The following is a 12,001-nucleotide window of genomic DNA, read 5'->3' on the forward strand; positions in this document are numbered from 1 at the left end:
TACCGTCTGAGCCACCAGGGAAGCTCTTTCTTTTTCTCGCATTTCCTTATAATTCAGAGTTCAGAGTCAGCTGGCACTTCAGTCCTTGAGTGATTGGAGGGAAAGGAGAGCTGAGTTTATCTGTGCCTCTGGGGACTGTGGTGATGAACTGGTTAGCCTGAATCACTCCACTGCCCTCTATACTCAGAGTCCTGGGACTTGGGGACTGAAAGATACTGGATCCAAATATTAAATCTGATTTTGAGGCAATTATCTCAAAGATCCCTGGGCAACCACAGCGGACCAGCACCCACTAGCAGGGCAGACGCGCTCTAAGGAAGGTCTGAGATGGTAAACTTGACCTAGGGCTGAATGGCCCCAGCACCAGAGCTAGAGTGTGGGCATCTCAGCTAGACTTTAAAGCTGGGCAGGAGGACTTAACTCTGAGGCTCCTCAGAAGGCTGGAATTGTTTACATGTATCAGCTTCTTGGGCTTCCCTGGGGGCTCAGTGGTAAAGAACCCACCTGCCCAAGCAAGACACATGGGTTCAATCCCTGGGTCAGGAAGATGTTCTGGAGGAAGAAATGGCCACCTACTTCCGTATTCTTATCTGGGAAATCCCATGGACAGAAGAGCCTGGCGGGCTACCGTCCATGGGGTTGCAAAAGAGTTGGACATGATTTAGTGACTAAACAACAACAACATCATCTCCTTGAGGGCTGGTTCCTGCCTGGTTCCTGCTGGTTCCAGCAGGTTCCATATGAATCCTCACTTTCCTAAGGAATAGAGAGCCCAGGGGCAGGAGGGCGACAGATGGCTAAGGCAGACCCACAGCAGTCTAAGGGAGGGAACAGTGATAAAACTGACATTAGGAGACACATCAACCACAACTGCATACTTAAACATCAAGGAGGTAACTAAGTTCACTTGCATCATTTCTTTTTAGATTCCTCATATAAAGGATGTCATGTGATACTATTTACAAAACAGAAACAGACTCACAGACTTAGAGAAATTATGGTTGCCAAGAGGGAAGGATGAGGGCAAGGGACAGTTATGGAGTTTGGGATGGGCATGTTCAGTTAGTCACTCTGTCGTGTCTGACTCTTTGCCACCCCATGGACCGCAGCACACCAGGCTTCCCTGTCCATCACCAACTCCCAGAGTTTACCCAAACTCATGTCCATCGACTTGGTGATGCCATCCAGCCATCTCATCCTCTGTCGTCCCCTTCTCCTCCTGCCCCCAATCCCTCCCAGCATCAGGGTCTTTTCCAATGAGTCAACTCTTCCTATGAGGTGGCCAAAGTATTGGCGTTTCAGCTTCAGCATCAGTCCTTCCAATGAACACCCAGGACTGATCTCCTTTAGGATGGACTGGTTGGATCTCCTTGCAGTCCAAGGGACTCTCGAGAGTACACACTGCTGTATTTTAAATGGATAACCAACAAGGTCTTCCTGTAGAGCACATGGAACTCTGCTCAATGTTATGGGGAAGACTGAATGAGAAGGGGAGTTTGGAGGAGAATGGATACATGTATATGAATGGCTGAGTCCCATGGCTGTGCCCCTGAAACTGTCACATTGCTAATCGGCTGTACTCCAATATAAAAAAGAGTTTTTAAAAAATAAGGGTGTCCCTGGTGGCTCAGTGGTAGAGAATCTGCCTGCCAATGCAGGAGACATGAGCTTGATCCCTGATCCAGGAAAATTCCATATGCTGACGAGCAAGTAAGCCCATGCACCACAACTACTAAGCCTGTGTTCTAGAGCCTGGGAACTGTAACCCAGTTCCCAGCTTAATATAACCATTAAAGCTGGCGTACCTTAGAGCCCTTGCTCCACAACAGAAGAAGCCACCACAATGAGAAGCCGTCAAACCACAACTAGAGAGTAGCCGCCACAACCAGAGAAAGACCGGTGCAGCAATGAAGACCCGGTTTATAGCCAAAATCAATAAATATGATTTTAAAAAAAATCAGTTGGGAAATATTGTCAATTTTGTGTTCTCTTTTCTCAATGATGGTACCTATAGTTTTGGTGGATTTTATTACTTATTTGTTTCCAACAGTGTAGAAAGTGAAAGTGAAACTGAAGTCGTTCAGTTGTGTCCACTTTTTGCGACCCCGTGGACTATAGCCCACCAGGCTCCTCCGTTCATGAGATTCTCCAGGCAAGAATACTGGAGTGGGTTGCCATTTCCTTCGCCAGGGGAATCTTCCTGAGCCAGGGATGGAACCCTGGTCTCCCGCATTGCAGGCAGACGCTTTAACCTCTAAGCCACCAGGAGAGCCCCGGGGAGCCCCTCAATCAGTGTACAAGGGCAGTCTATAAGTGACGTGATATCGGAACCTCTTTTTCAGTGCTGGAGTCGGCCGGACGGGAACGTTCATCGCCCTGGACAGACTCTTGCAGCACATTCGGGATCATGAGTTTGTCGACATCTTGGGGCTGGTGTCAGAAATGCGGTCATACCGGATGTCTATGGTACAGACCGAGGTAGGAACCGAATCATAGGTATTTTTAAATTTGGGCTTGACTGAAAAACTTCCCACTATTCAATCTCATATTTCAAAACCATTGTCTCAAAATGTTTTTTGCATTTGCTGTTCCCAGTTTCTTATTGTGCACATTCAAACTGCTCCAAGGTATAAAAGAAACAGATAACCATTCGGTGTATAGTGTCTACACTTTTATTGGTGTCCTGTGCCCTCCAGTAAGCCAGAGCACATGGATGTATCTATAATGGAATAAAACCTCTTTGAACAGACCGAGAATTCAGTGAGGGTAACAGCCATCTGGGGAAATGCCACCAAGTGGAGACTTTGGAATTGGTGTGATTGAATTTCTATTTAAAATGCTAGACTCAATTCTGTAAGTTTGTCATTAGTTTGCCCTTCGTGTGACTCCGTTCACTTGTGAGGATAATATGTGTTGCACATGTGCTTTCTGATGAGATAAAATCTTTATGATTTTAAGGATTTCCAACCCTTCATCCACCAACATAGCCAGTCTCCTTGAGCTAAATGAATGGATTCCTTATTGTAACAACACATCTCCAGAAATAGCCATCAGTGCTACCTGCCCCGCTCCTCTTCTCCCAAGCCCTCTCCTCCCGTGAAGCCCTTGAAATGCACTCAGGCTGGAATGGCAGCCCCGCCCGGTGCCCGCACACAGCATCACAGCCTGGGAGCATCAGTGGGTGTGCACCTCTGTATGCCCCAAACCAGAGCACAATAGCTTCTCGGTAATCTTAGTCACCCAGCCGTACTCGCAACTTCTTAGCTTCAGGCGAACAATAATAATCCTCCTTCTCGAGGAGTGTGTGTGGGAGGAACACTTCTGGGATAGAATACAACCTGGCCTGACCGCTGATTTCACTTCCCAAGGGATTAAAGCCTGCCCACCTCTTCCCTCTGCTTTTCCCGCCAACCACCACTAGATGGCAGTGTAGCGCAAAAGCCTGCGGTCCTGGCGCCTGTCTCAAAGCTTCCGGTTTTCTCCCTCCCCTTGCCCTTTCCCATCTGGCCAAGGTTCTGCACAGCCATTCATTCCAATGTGTTTATTTCTGAGCTATAGCAACATCATAGCACTTTGGAAACAGTAACTCATTCACGTTCAGATGGCTCAGGGATGATTAGGAAATAAGACATCTATTAGTGTCCTCCTTGAGATCACTCACATCCCAGCCCGGCTGCCTTCTAATTTACTGCTGTGGGGACATGAACATCACCTTGTTATCATAAGTTTAAAAATGTCCCGGTTTCCCAGACAAGCCCAACTACCTAGTAATTAAACATTGCTTTATGAATCCGTCTGTATTTTTGGTTTTCGCTTCCATAAATCCATATCCTACTATGTGATTAAAACTCCCTATTATGTATATTAATCCCCAAGCTTCAAAGGGCCACTCCTTATTTTAAGTATTTTGGATTTGATGAATTGTCTGCCCCCATTGACTTAATTTATACCTTTTATAATTTTATAGACTATGATTATAGCCTGTTAGCTTTCAACTTTCCAACAACAGAATCTTAATCCCTTTTTAAAAACTACCTTCACATAGCAGACCCTCCATCTGATTTCCAGCATCATTATCCTTCTTCAGGTGTGGACAGGAGACAAGGGCTGCTACCATGTGCCTTTATGCAAAGCTGAGAAAAAGTCTAATTTCCTCCCTAACTTTCTTTCCTCAAATTTTGATTGCTGCTTTGTTAGGTTGACATCTCCAGGGAAGATGGTCTTTTTTAAGTATGATATCCCTTCCCTGAACTCACGTGGGAAAATTCAAGGTCTGCAGAAGAGGCAGAGGTCACCACGGGTCACTCATTTTTCCCAGCTGTTCCAGTCCACTCTCAAGTTCCCTCAGGATTTTGCTGGGATCCTCTCTAGTTCAAGTTGTTTATTTATGTCAGCTTCGTCGTTAGTCATGTCTGGAACATCTTGTCCATTGATTTACCTCTGTTTTTCCTCATTCCTATGCTCTTTGTGGTTCGGCCTGTAACTTGAATGTTAGGATTTTTCCTAACATGCTCCTTGAGCTCATTCACACCACAGTTCTGCAGCCTCCTAGTTTACTGATGGTAATAAATAAAAAGAGCTGAGTAAACAATTATTTTCCTTCATCCCAAAGCACTCGTTTGACACTAATGGTTTTCAAGAAGCCAGAGTAATTCTCCAGCTGAGTCCATGTAAATACAGAAACCACAGTGCCGTGCACAGGTTACCTCCCAGGCTAGTTTCTGATTTTTCCAGGTCCTCTCGATGGCCCTTCACTCCAAACCCTCTACAAAGAGCAGAAGTCACTGATTAATTTGACCATGTCCTCAGATACACGTTTCAGGTGCCTGCTGCATGGGCTGTATCATGATGAACCCTCGTCCTCTTTCTCACCTGAGCAGAGGCACCGTGCGGGTCCCTACATGAGAGCAGAGAGGAGAGTGGCCAGATCAGACTCTGCGAGAGGCCTGAGTCCCAGCTTGACCACCGCACAACTCACTTCACCTCTCAAAGCTCCCATTCCGATGAACAAATATACACAGATATATAAAATACATAACCAACAAGAACCCTGTGAATAGCACAGGGAACTCTGCTCAACATTTTGTAAAAACCTATAAGAAAAAGAATCTAAAATAAAAGACACAGATGCATGTGTAACTAAATAACTTTCCTGTACATCCAAAATGAACACAACTAGGGCTTCCCAGGTGATGCTAGTGGTAAAGAACCCAACTGCCAATGCAGGAGACGTTTAAGAGTTTCGGGTTCAATCCCAGTGATGGAAAGATCCCCTGGAGGAGGGAATGACAACCCACTCCAGTATTCTTGCCTGGAGACTCCTATGAACAGAGGAACCTGGTGGATTACAGTCCATGGGGTCGCAAAGAGTTGGACACAACTGAAGCGAATTAGCGCACATAAATCAGTTATGTGCTCGGTCGTTCAGCCATGTCCAACTCTTTGTGACCCCATGGATTGTAGCCCATTTTAAAAAGTTAAAAAAATTTTTAAAAATGCTTTTTGAAGTTCCCATTTCTCATCTATAAAATGCAAGGGACAACGTTCCCGCATTGTTTGCTGTAAAGTATGCATCAGATGAACCGATACCATCAAGATAAGTGCTTTGAAACTATAAAGTGTGGATGGCCTTCACCTCCCCTGGGCTCTCCTCTGTTTTTATCAAAGGTTTTCTTTCATTTTCCTCTAACAAGCTTTCTCTGGAGGTCAGGTAGGTAGGACCTTGCTTTGAGCCTTCAGGCCTCCTGATAGGCAGCTTAGATTTCTCCTGAACTCTCAGATATGTGTCTGTTAATAGTCTTTTGTTTACTTTTCCTGTGGCCTAACTACTTTATTTACTTATTTATTTTTGACACAAAGGTTCACCACTGCCTCATTATGGGTTGAGAAATCAGGCACTCTCTGCCCTTATCAATGCCCTGTGCTTAACTCAACACCAGAGACCATGGAGGGGTTTGTCATAATGAGAAAGGGAAGCTCAGTTACTGATGTGATATTGTCATAAAATAAGGGAATATATTTTCCCCCAATTTTTAAAAAAATACATGTGAGTCAAAGCCAAGGAAGTCTAAAGTCTTTAACCTTATCATTTGCATGAAGTTGTCAAACAACAGACTTCTTAAAAGCCTGTGGATATTTTAACTGGGTCTTATTTAAAGATTATTTTTAATGGTATTACTTAGAGAGAAAGTCTGGGAAATAAGGAAAAGGAAATGGGATAAAGATAGCTACTGTCAATTTTGGTATTTGGAAAGATTAAAAGCAGAAGGAGAGGGGGGTGGCAGAAGATGAGATGGTTAGATAGCATCACTGACTCAGTGAAGATGGATCCGAGCAAACTCTGGGAGATGGTGAAGGACAGGGAAGCCTGGCGTGCTGCAGTCCGTGGGGTCGCAGAGAGTCAGACAGGAATTAGCAACTGAACAGCAGTAACAACATCTCGGCCTTAGTCAAGTATAATGTTCACATGACTGTACTCACATGCTCTATACACATATCATAATTTTACATTCTGATTTTCCACTGAATATTTTGCTGTGTGTATCATCCCAAACTGCCTAAAACTCTATCAATCTCATTTTAAAGACTGAATACTCCCTCACTTCAGATATATCACTGCTTGTGCAAAGCATTCTCCTTTTTCTACGACATTAAATTGTACTCCTTCCTACTTTCTTATTTCTATCCATCCACACAATGTCATGTATTAGCATTTCATTAATTGTACCTCCACCAACTGGCTAAAAATGGCTGCTTCAACAAATTCAAATCATCATTGAATGCTGCTTTTTGCTTAGCTTTACTCACTTCGTAGATTAAAAAAAAAATAATAATTGTTTTAGTTTACAATTTTTTTTTATTACTTGGCCATTTTTTTTTGTACATGTTTTAATATTTTCTCAGTTTACTTCGAAAAACATTTAGTAAGTACAAACAAAGTGCTGGGTATTAGGACTAAAAAAGACCCAGTCCCTGCCTTTCAGGAATATTTGGTCTAGTGATTAGTATATTTTATTTATTTGCCAAGTTAAGTGTGTGTGTTAGTGTGTTATTCATGTGGGTGAATTTTAAGCAAAGATAAAGGTATCGACATTTGTCGTAATTCTTGAAAATATTTTTCTCTCTCAGTTTCTAGTTTGCCCTTTATGTTGTTCTTTTTTCTGCTTTTTACATACAACAGTTTGACATCTTTGTTCTAATTTATTTTGTTGTTTAAAGTTTAGAAAGCCCAGGGGCCTCCTGAGTGAGCCAGTGGTTAAGACTCTGTGCTTCTGATGCAGGGGGTGTGGGTTTGATCCCTAGTCCAGGAACTAAGATCCCATATGGAGTATGGAACAACCAAAAAAAATTTAGAAAGCCCCTCCTTAAAGTAGTTGGAGAAAAATTAATCTATATATGCCTTTATATTTTTATGGCTTAATATATTCACCTTCCTGGAATTTATTTCAGTGTATTATGAGGCAATGTGCAATTTTTTTGGAAAATAGCCCCATGATGATTGAATATTCATTGCCTTTAGCACTAAGTAGTGATAGTCTAAACCCTATTATTAAACAAAATATTTTTACAGTTGATTCTTTTGGATCTTCTAGTTTTGAAATTATTTTACAAATAATGAAGATTGTTTCCTTTGACATTCATCATAGTATTTAATACTCCCATAGTATTGAAATATTATATTTTTGCACAAACATATCTTTTTTTTATTTTTGGCCATGCCACATGGCATGTGGAATCTTAGTTCCCCGACCAGGGATCGAACCCATACCCCCTGCAGCTGAAGCACGGAATCTTAATCACTGGCTACCAGGGAAGTCATTGCATAAACATACTTTGCTCTAAAACATCTTTATCTTTTGCTCCAGGAACAGTACATTTTTATCCATCAGTGTGTGCAACTGATGTGGATGAAGAAAAAGCAGCAGTTCTGTATCAGTGACGTCATCTATGAGAATGTCAGCAATTCCTAGCTCAGAATCCCAACAAGTAAGTAGAGAAGAGCCCGTCATGGGCGCCCTGTCTTAGAACAGTGAGAGAGGATATGATGGGATAAAGCAAAGGTGGCAGCAGCTATTTGCACTGACTCTGCCCCCACAGAGTTGGCCGCAGGGAGAGACACAGTACCACATCTTAGAGCTTCACTGTGCCTTGGTTGGTGAGTGTGGCATGCAGGAGCTTCAGCAACTCATAAAGATTTGACTTCCATTCCCTCCTGCCTGAACCTTAAATTACTCTGATATTGAATCTGTGCCTGCAGATCCAATCAGGATATTACCATCCAACCCTACTTGCAGCCCACTCCAGGATTCTTGCCTGGAAAATTCCCACGGACAGAGGGGCCTGGTGGACTACAGTCCATGGGGTCAAAAAAGAGTCAGGAATGACTTAGCGACTAAATCACCATCACTACTTGTCTAGATACTTTATGCAAAAACTTTGTTGACTACAAGTGCCACAGAAAGAGTTACAAAGAAAATATGAACTGAAGTCAACATGCCCAAAGAAGAAAAACAATATTGACAATAGTGTCAGGTTATCAGAGTTTGGAAACGCCTTGATTTCATCTATTATATGAGCACTTACTTGAGGACATCTTGAAAAAATTATACCACAGTCTGTGCCTTGTTCTCACATTTTCCTAGGAGATCGGATTTTAGAGGTGCAAATAATTGTGGCTAAAGTAACAAATAATCTTGTAATTCAATTTGGTAAACAGAGGCATGTGTCTGAATATATTGGTATTGGGGGCACCATTGACAGACAGAGAAAGGAGAGGGGTGCCTTGTGGAAGTATGAAAGGATGTGGACCAGTGGGTACCAGGATAGGATTAGCACTGGTCCTTTACATCCGTCAACAAAGAGAGACAGGAAGCACAAGGATGCAGGAAGGATAAAGAATAAGAGGAGACATGTGTGTGTCCTAAGTCGATTCAGACACGACCGAAGGACTCTTTGAGACCTCATGGACTGTAGCCCACTAGGCTCCTCTCCTTGGGAAGACAGACAGAGACAAATTTGCAAGTAGAGGGAAAGACATTCAGAGCCACAGAAAGGAGGACTTACCCAGAGAAAGATGCACAGATAAACCCGCATCCTCATGGGCTGTGGGGTTGAGGGTAGTGAGAGCTAGTGATGGAGTCAGGAGGTGACCAAAACACTTCCAGCCACAGGGTTGTTGATGAGTGGCTTTGCTCTCCCAGGCTACTTACCATCTCTCTCTCTCTCTCTCTCTCTCTCTCTCTCTCTCTCTCTCTCATTCACAGGACAGAACATGATGTGTACCCATCCCCCTTTGCTCCCAGAGTTTTTAGGGCGGCCCTACTAGCCACTTGCTAAAAAAGAGCCCCACTTTGTAGTATGTGGCCAAGGAGATAATTTATCTCATATGAGCACCGGGAAGACTTAGCCTTAAAGAGCCTACTGTGTCTTTTGGACTCTTTCATTTCTGGACATTCAATAATGGACCAAATTCGACCAAACACCAGAAAGGTCCAGACGCTCTGCAGAGGGCAAGCAGCACACTTCCGAAGAGTTTCACTGGCCCTTTGCTGGCTGGGCTGAGTTTTTTGTTGTTGTTTTTAAGTGCAATAATTTTTGTACCTGTGTGATTTTATCAGAACATTACATTGTTTTCTGCCCACACTGTTGATCAAACTCATAGCCCAAAAAGGAACAGATATTGTTAGTGTCACATGATACCTCATTTTTAAAAAGAGGTATGGCCACACATGCAGAAATAGCACTTCTGCTTAAAGGAAGTTGAACCAATCATATCTGTACTCCAACCCAGGCTATTGATTAGGATCGGGGAGGGTAGATGGGGGGTAGAAAAAGGGGTTCTCCCCACAGATCCAGCGCGTATCTTTTCCAAATATGAAAAGCTGTAATTCAGCTTCAAAGTAGAGTAGAAAAAATATTTAAGTCTTAATTGTTCTAGTTTTTTAATTTAATTTTTTTTTCTCCTGATTAATGGTTCAATGTTTCTTCCTTGGCCCTCTTGGACTAATATCACTGTCCAGATTCTTTTTCAGCGAACTAGATCTGATTCAGAAGACTCTGTGAGGTCTGACTCTTTAGACTCCATTGCTAATTGGGCAATCTTGGTGCCTAGAGTTTGCATTCTTTTTTCTGTTGACCTGCATACATGTAAAAGTTATTTCTTTGCAAGCTATGAACATGCACTTTCCCCCAAAGAGCTGGGAATTTATGAAGTTGTGGCAATGAACTGCAGCATGCTAGGACAATGATTTGGCTACATTTTTTTGGGGGGGGCGGTAATATTGTCAAGCATCCCTCTGGATTCCGACAGAGATCTCTTTCTGTTTTGTGTTCCTTTGGGCTGTCAGTTTCATTTTAACCGATGTAACTAGCAACACGTTATTCTTTGCATTTTGTATAATTACAGTACATGATGGTGTCTTGTGACATGAACTGCTGTCAAAATGGACACAGATGGTATCCTGAAGCCTGTTACTTTGTGTCGCTTTCCTGAGAAAGAAGAGGTGATGATACACAAAGGAAAACACTTTGATTTGAAAGTAAACACAAACTGGCTGCCTCGACCTGGCTGTCCTGAACTGTCCTGTGTACGTTTAAGGAGGCAGTGCCCCTGTCTGTGTATCCTTCCCTCGCCCTGGCTCCCCCCTAGGCTGAGAACCTTCAGGAAGCGATGCACGTGATATCAGTTTCGTATGTGATCAATGACCTTAGTGATGGTGAAGGATGCCAAGGGGACAGCTCTGCGCCCCACTGTCTCTTGTCACTGAGAAGCCCTGGCCACAGCGGAGCTTGGCACAGTCCTTTGTGAGACCTGGCCAGAGAGTCTCAGGCTGGCATCACGGGGGGAACGGGCAGAGGTGGTCCAGACCCTGCAGCTTAACAGCTTGGGTTCCCTGGGTGATATCAGTTTTGACTTGCACTCCCCTCCTTCCCCTTCTCACCTCCCCGCTGCCACCTCCTTCTCTTCTCACTCCCACACCTCAGGTCCCTTCTTGGACACGTTAATAATGTATCGCTCCATTCCCAGGAACTAAAGAAAAGTGCCAAGTGTTTATGTGTGACTTCCTTAGGTGTTCGCACACAGACAGGTCAAGAGTGAAGTGTGCACCCTTGGGTGAGCTGATAAGACAGCTGCTGCTACTGGTGCATTTCCCATGCTCACAGACTGGAACTTTACTTCCCTGAAACTTAAAGCGCTTTGTAAATAGTTTATGACTGTCTTGAGCACCCCTTCTTGGTAGGGATCAAATAGTCCCAGATCAATTTTCCCAAAAGAGAAGATGAAGTATCCAGAGATAGAGGGAAGAATCAGAGAAAACACACCAGCTACTTTATCAGATCCTTCGTTCAAGGGTTTTCACAGCCGTCACTCTGTACACCCCTGGAACACCAGCGCTCCTAAAATTATAGAGTTTATGGTGAGAAAAGCATCCATCAGAAGACTTGGATTTTCATCCTATTAGGGGACTTTGAAATTTATCTGTCCTGACTCTCCTTTGATGAACTGTGGAAGTGCCTACTATAAGCGCCGTATTTCACAGGTGTAAAAGGTATCAAATATGATAATTCATGCAAAGATGCTTTGTATCTTATCCTTTCTTGTACCCTAAGAGATTCTTGAACCAGCTCAATTTCCACTCTAGGGTTCAACTTTAAAAATTCAGAGCAGAGGTAGCCAGGGCCTCTGTGTTATTAACTAAGGTATTTTTTAATCATCTGAGTAGTGCAACAGTGCAGTGAATATAGAGGCATTAGCACATGTGGTCCACAGTAGCCTACACAGTACTTAGAGCTGAAGTTTCTGATTTTACATAAATAGCTTAGAGAATATCTTTGCAAATCATGATTTCCCAACATATTTATGTTTCAACACATGACATAAAACTTTCTGCAGAGGGGGTGGAGAAAAGTGAAGAGAAAGGAGAGGAAATAAGATTTCAAAATTAACCTTCAATGATAAGCCTAGATATTTGGCAATTATTTCTTTATAAAAATCACAGTG

The 12,001-nt window shown here is 43.2% G+C and overlaps 1 protein-coding gene across 1 annotated transcript in view; it reads left to right on the forward strand.

The window, feature by feature from the left end:
- The window catches only part of PTPRO (protein tyrosine phosphatase receptor type O), a 255,206-nt gene extending 244,775 nt beyond the window's left edge, over positions 1-10,431 (forward strand). The window contains exons 24-26 of the mRNA XM_061125072.1: positions 2,343-2,478; positions 7,866-7,986; positions 9,264-10,431. Of these exons, the coding sequence (XP_060981055.1) occupies positions 2,343-2,478; positions 7,866-7,970 (241 nt within the window). The 3' untranslated portion in view covers positions 7,971-7,986; positions 9,264-10,431. The remainder of the gene's footprint in view (positions 1-2,342; positions 2,479-7,865; positions 7,987-9,263) is intronic.
- The last annotated feature ends 1,570 nt before the right edge of the window (positions 10,432-12,001 follow it).

Source organism: Dama dama, chromosome 22 (assembly GCF_033118175.1).
Source record: "Dama dama isolate Ldn47 chromosome 22, ASM3311817v1, whole genome shotgun sequence".
NCBI lineage: Eukaryota > Metazoa > Chordata > Mammalia > Artiodactyla > Cervidae > Dama > Dama dama.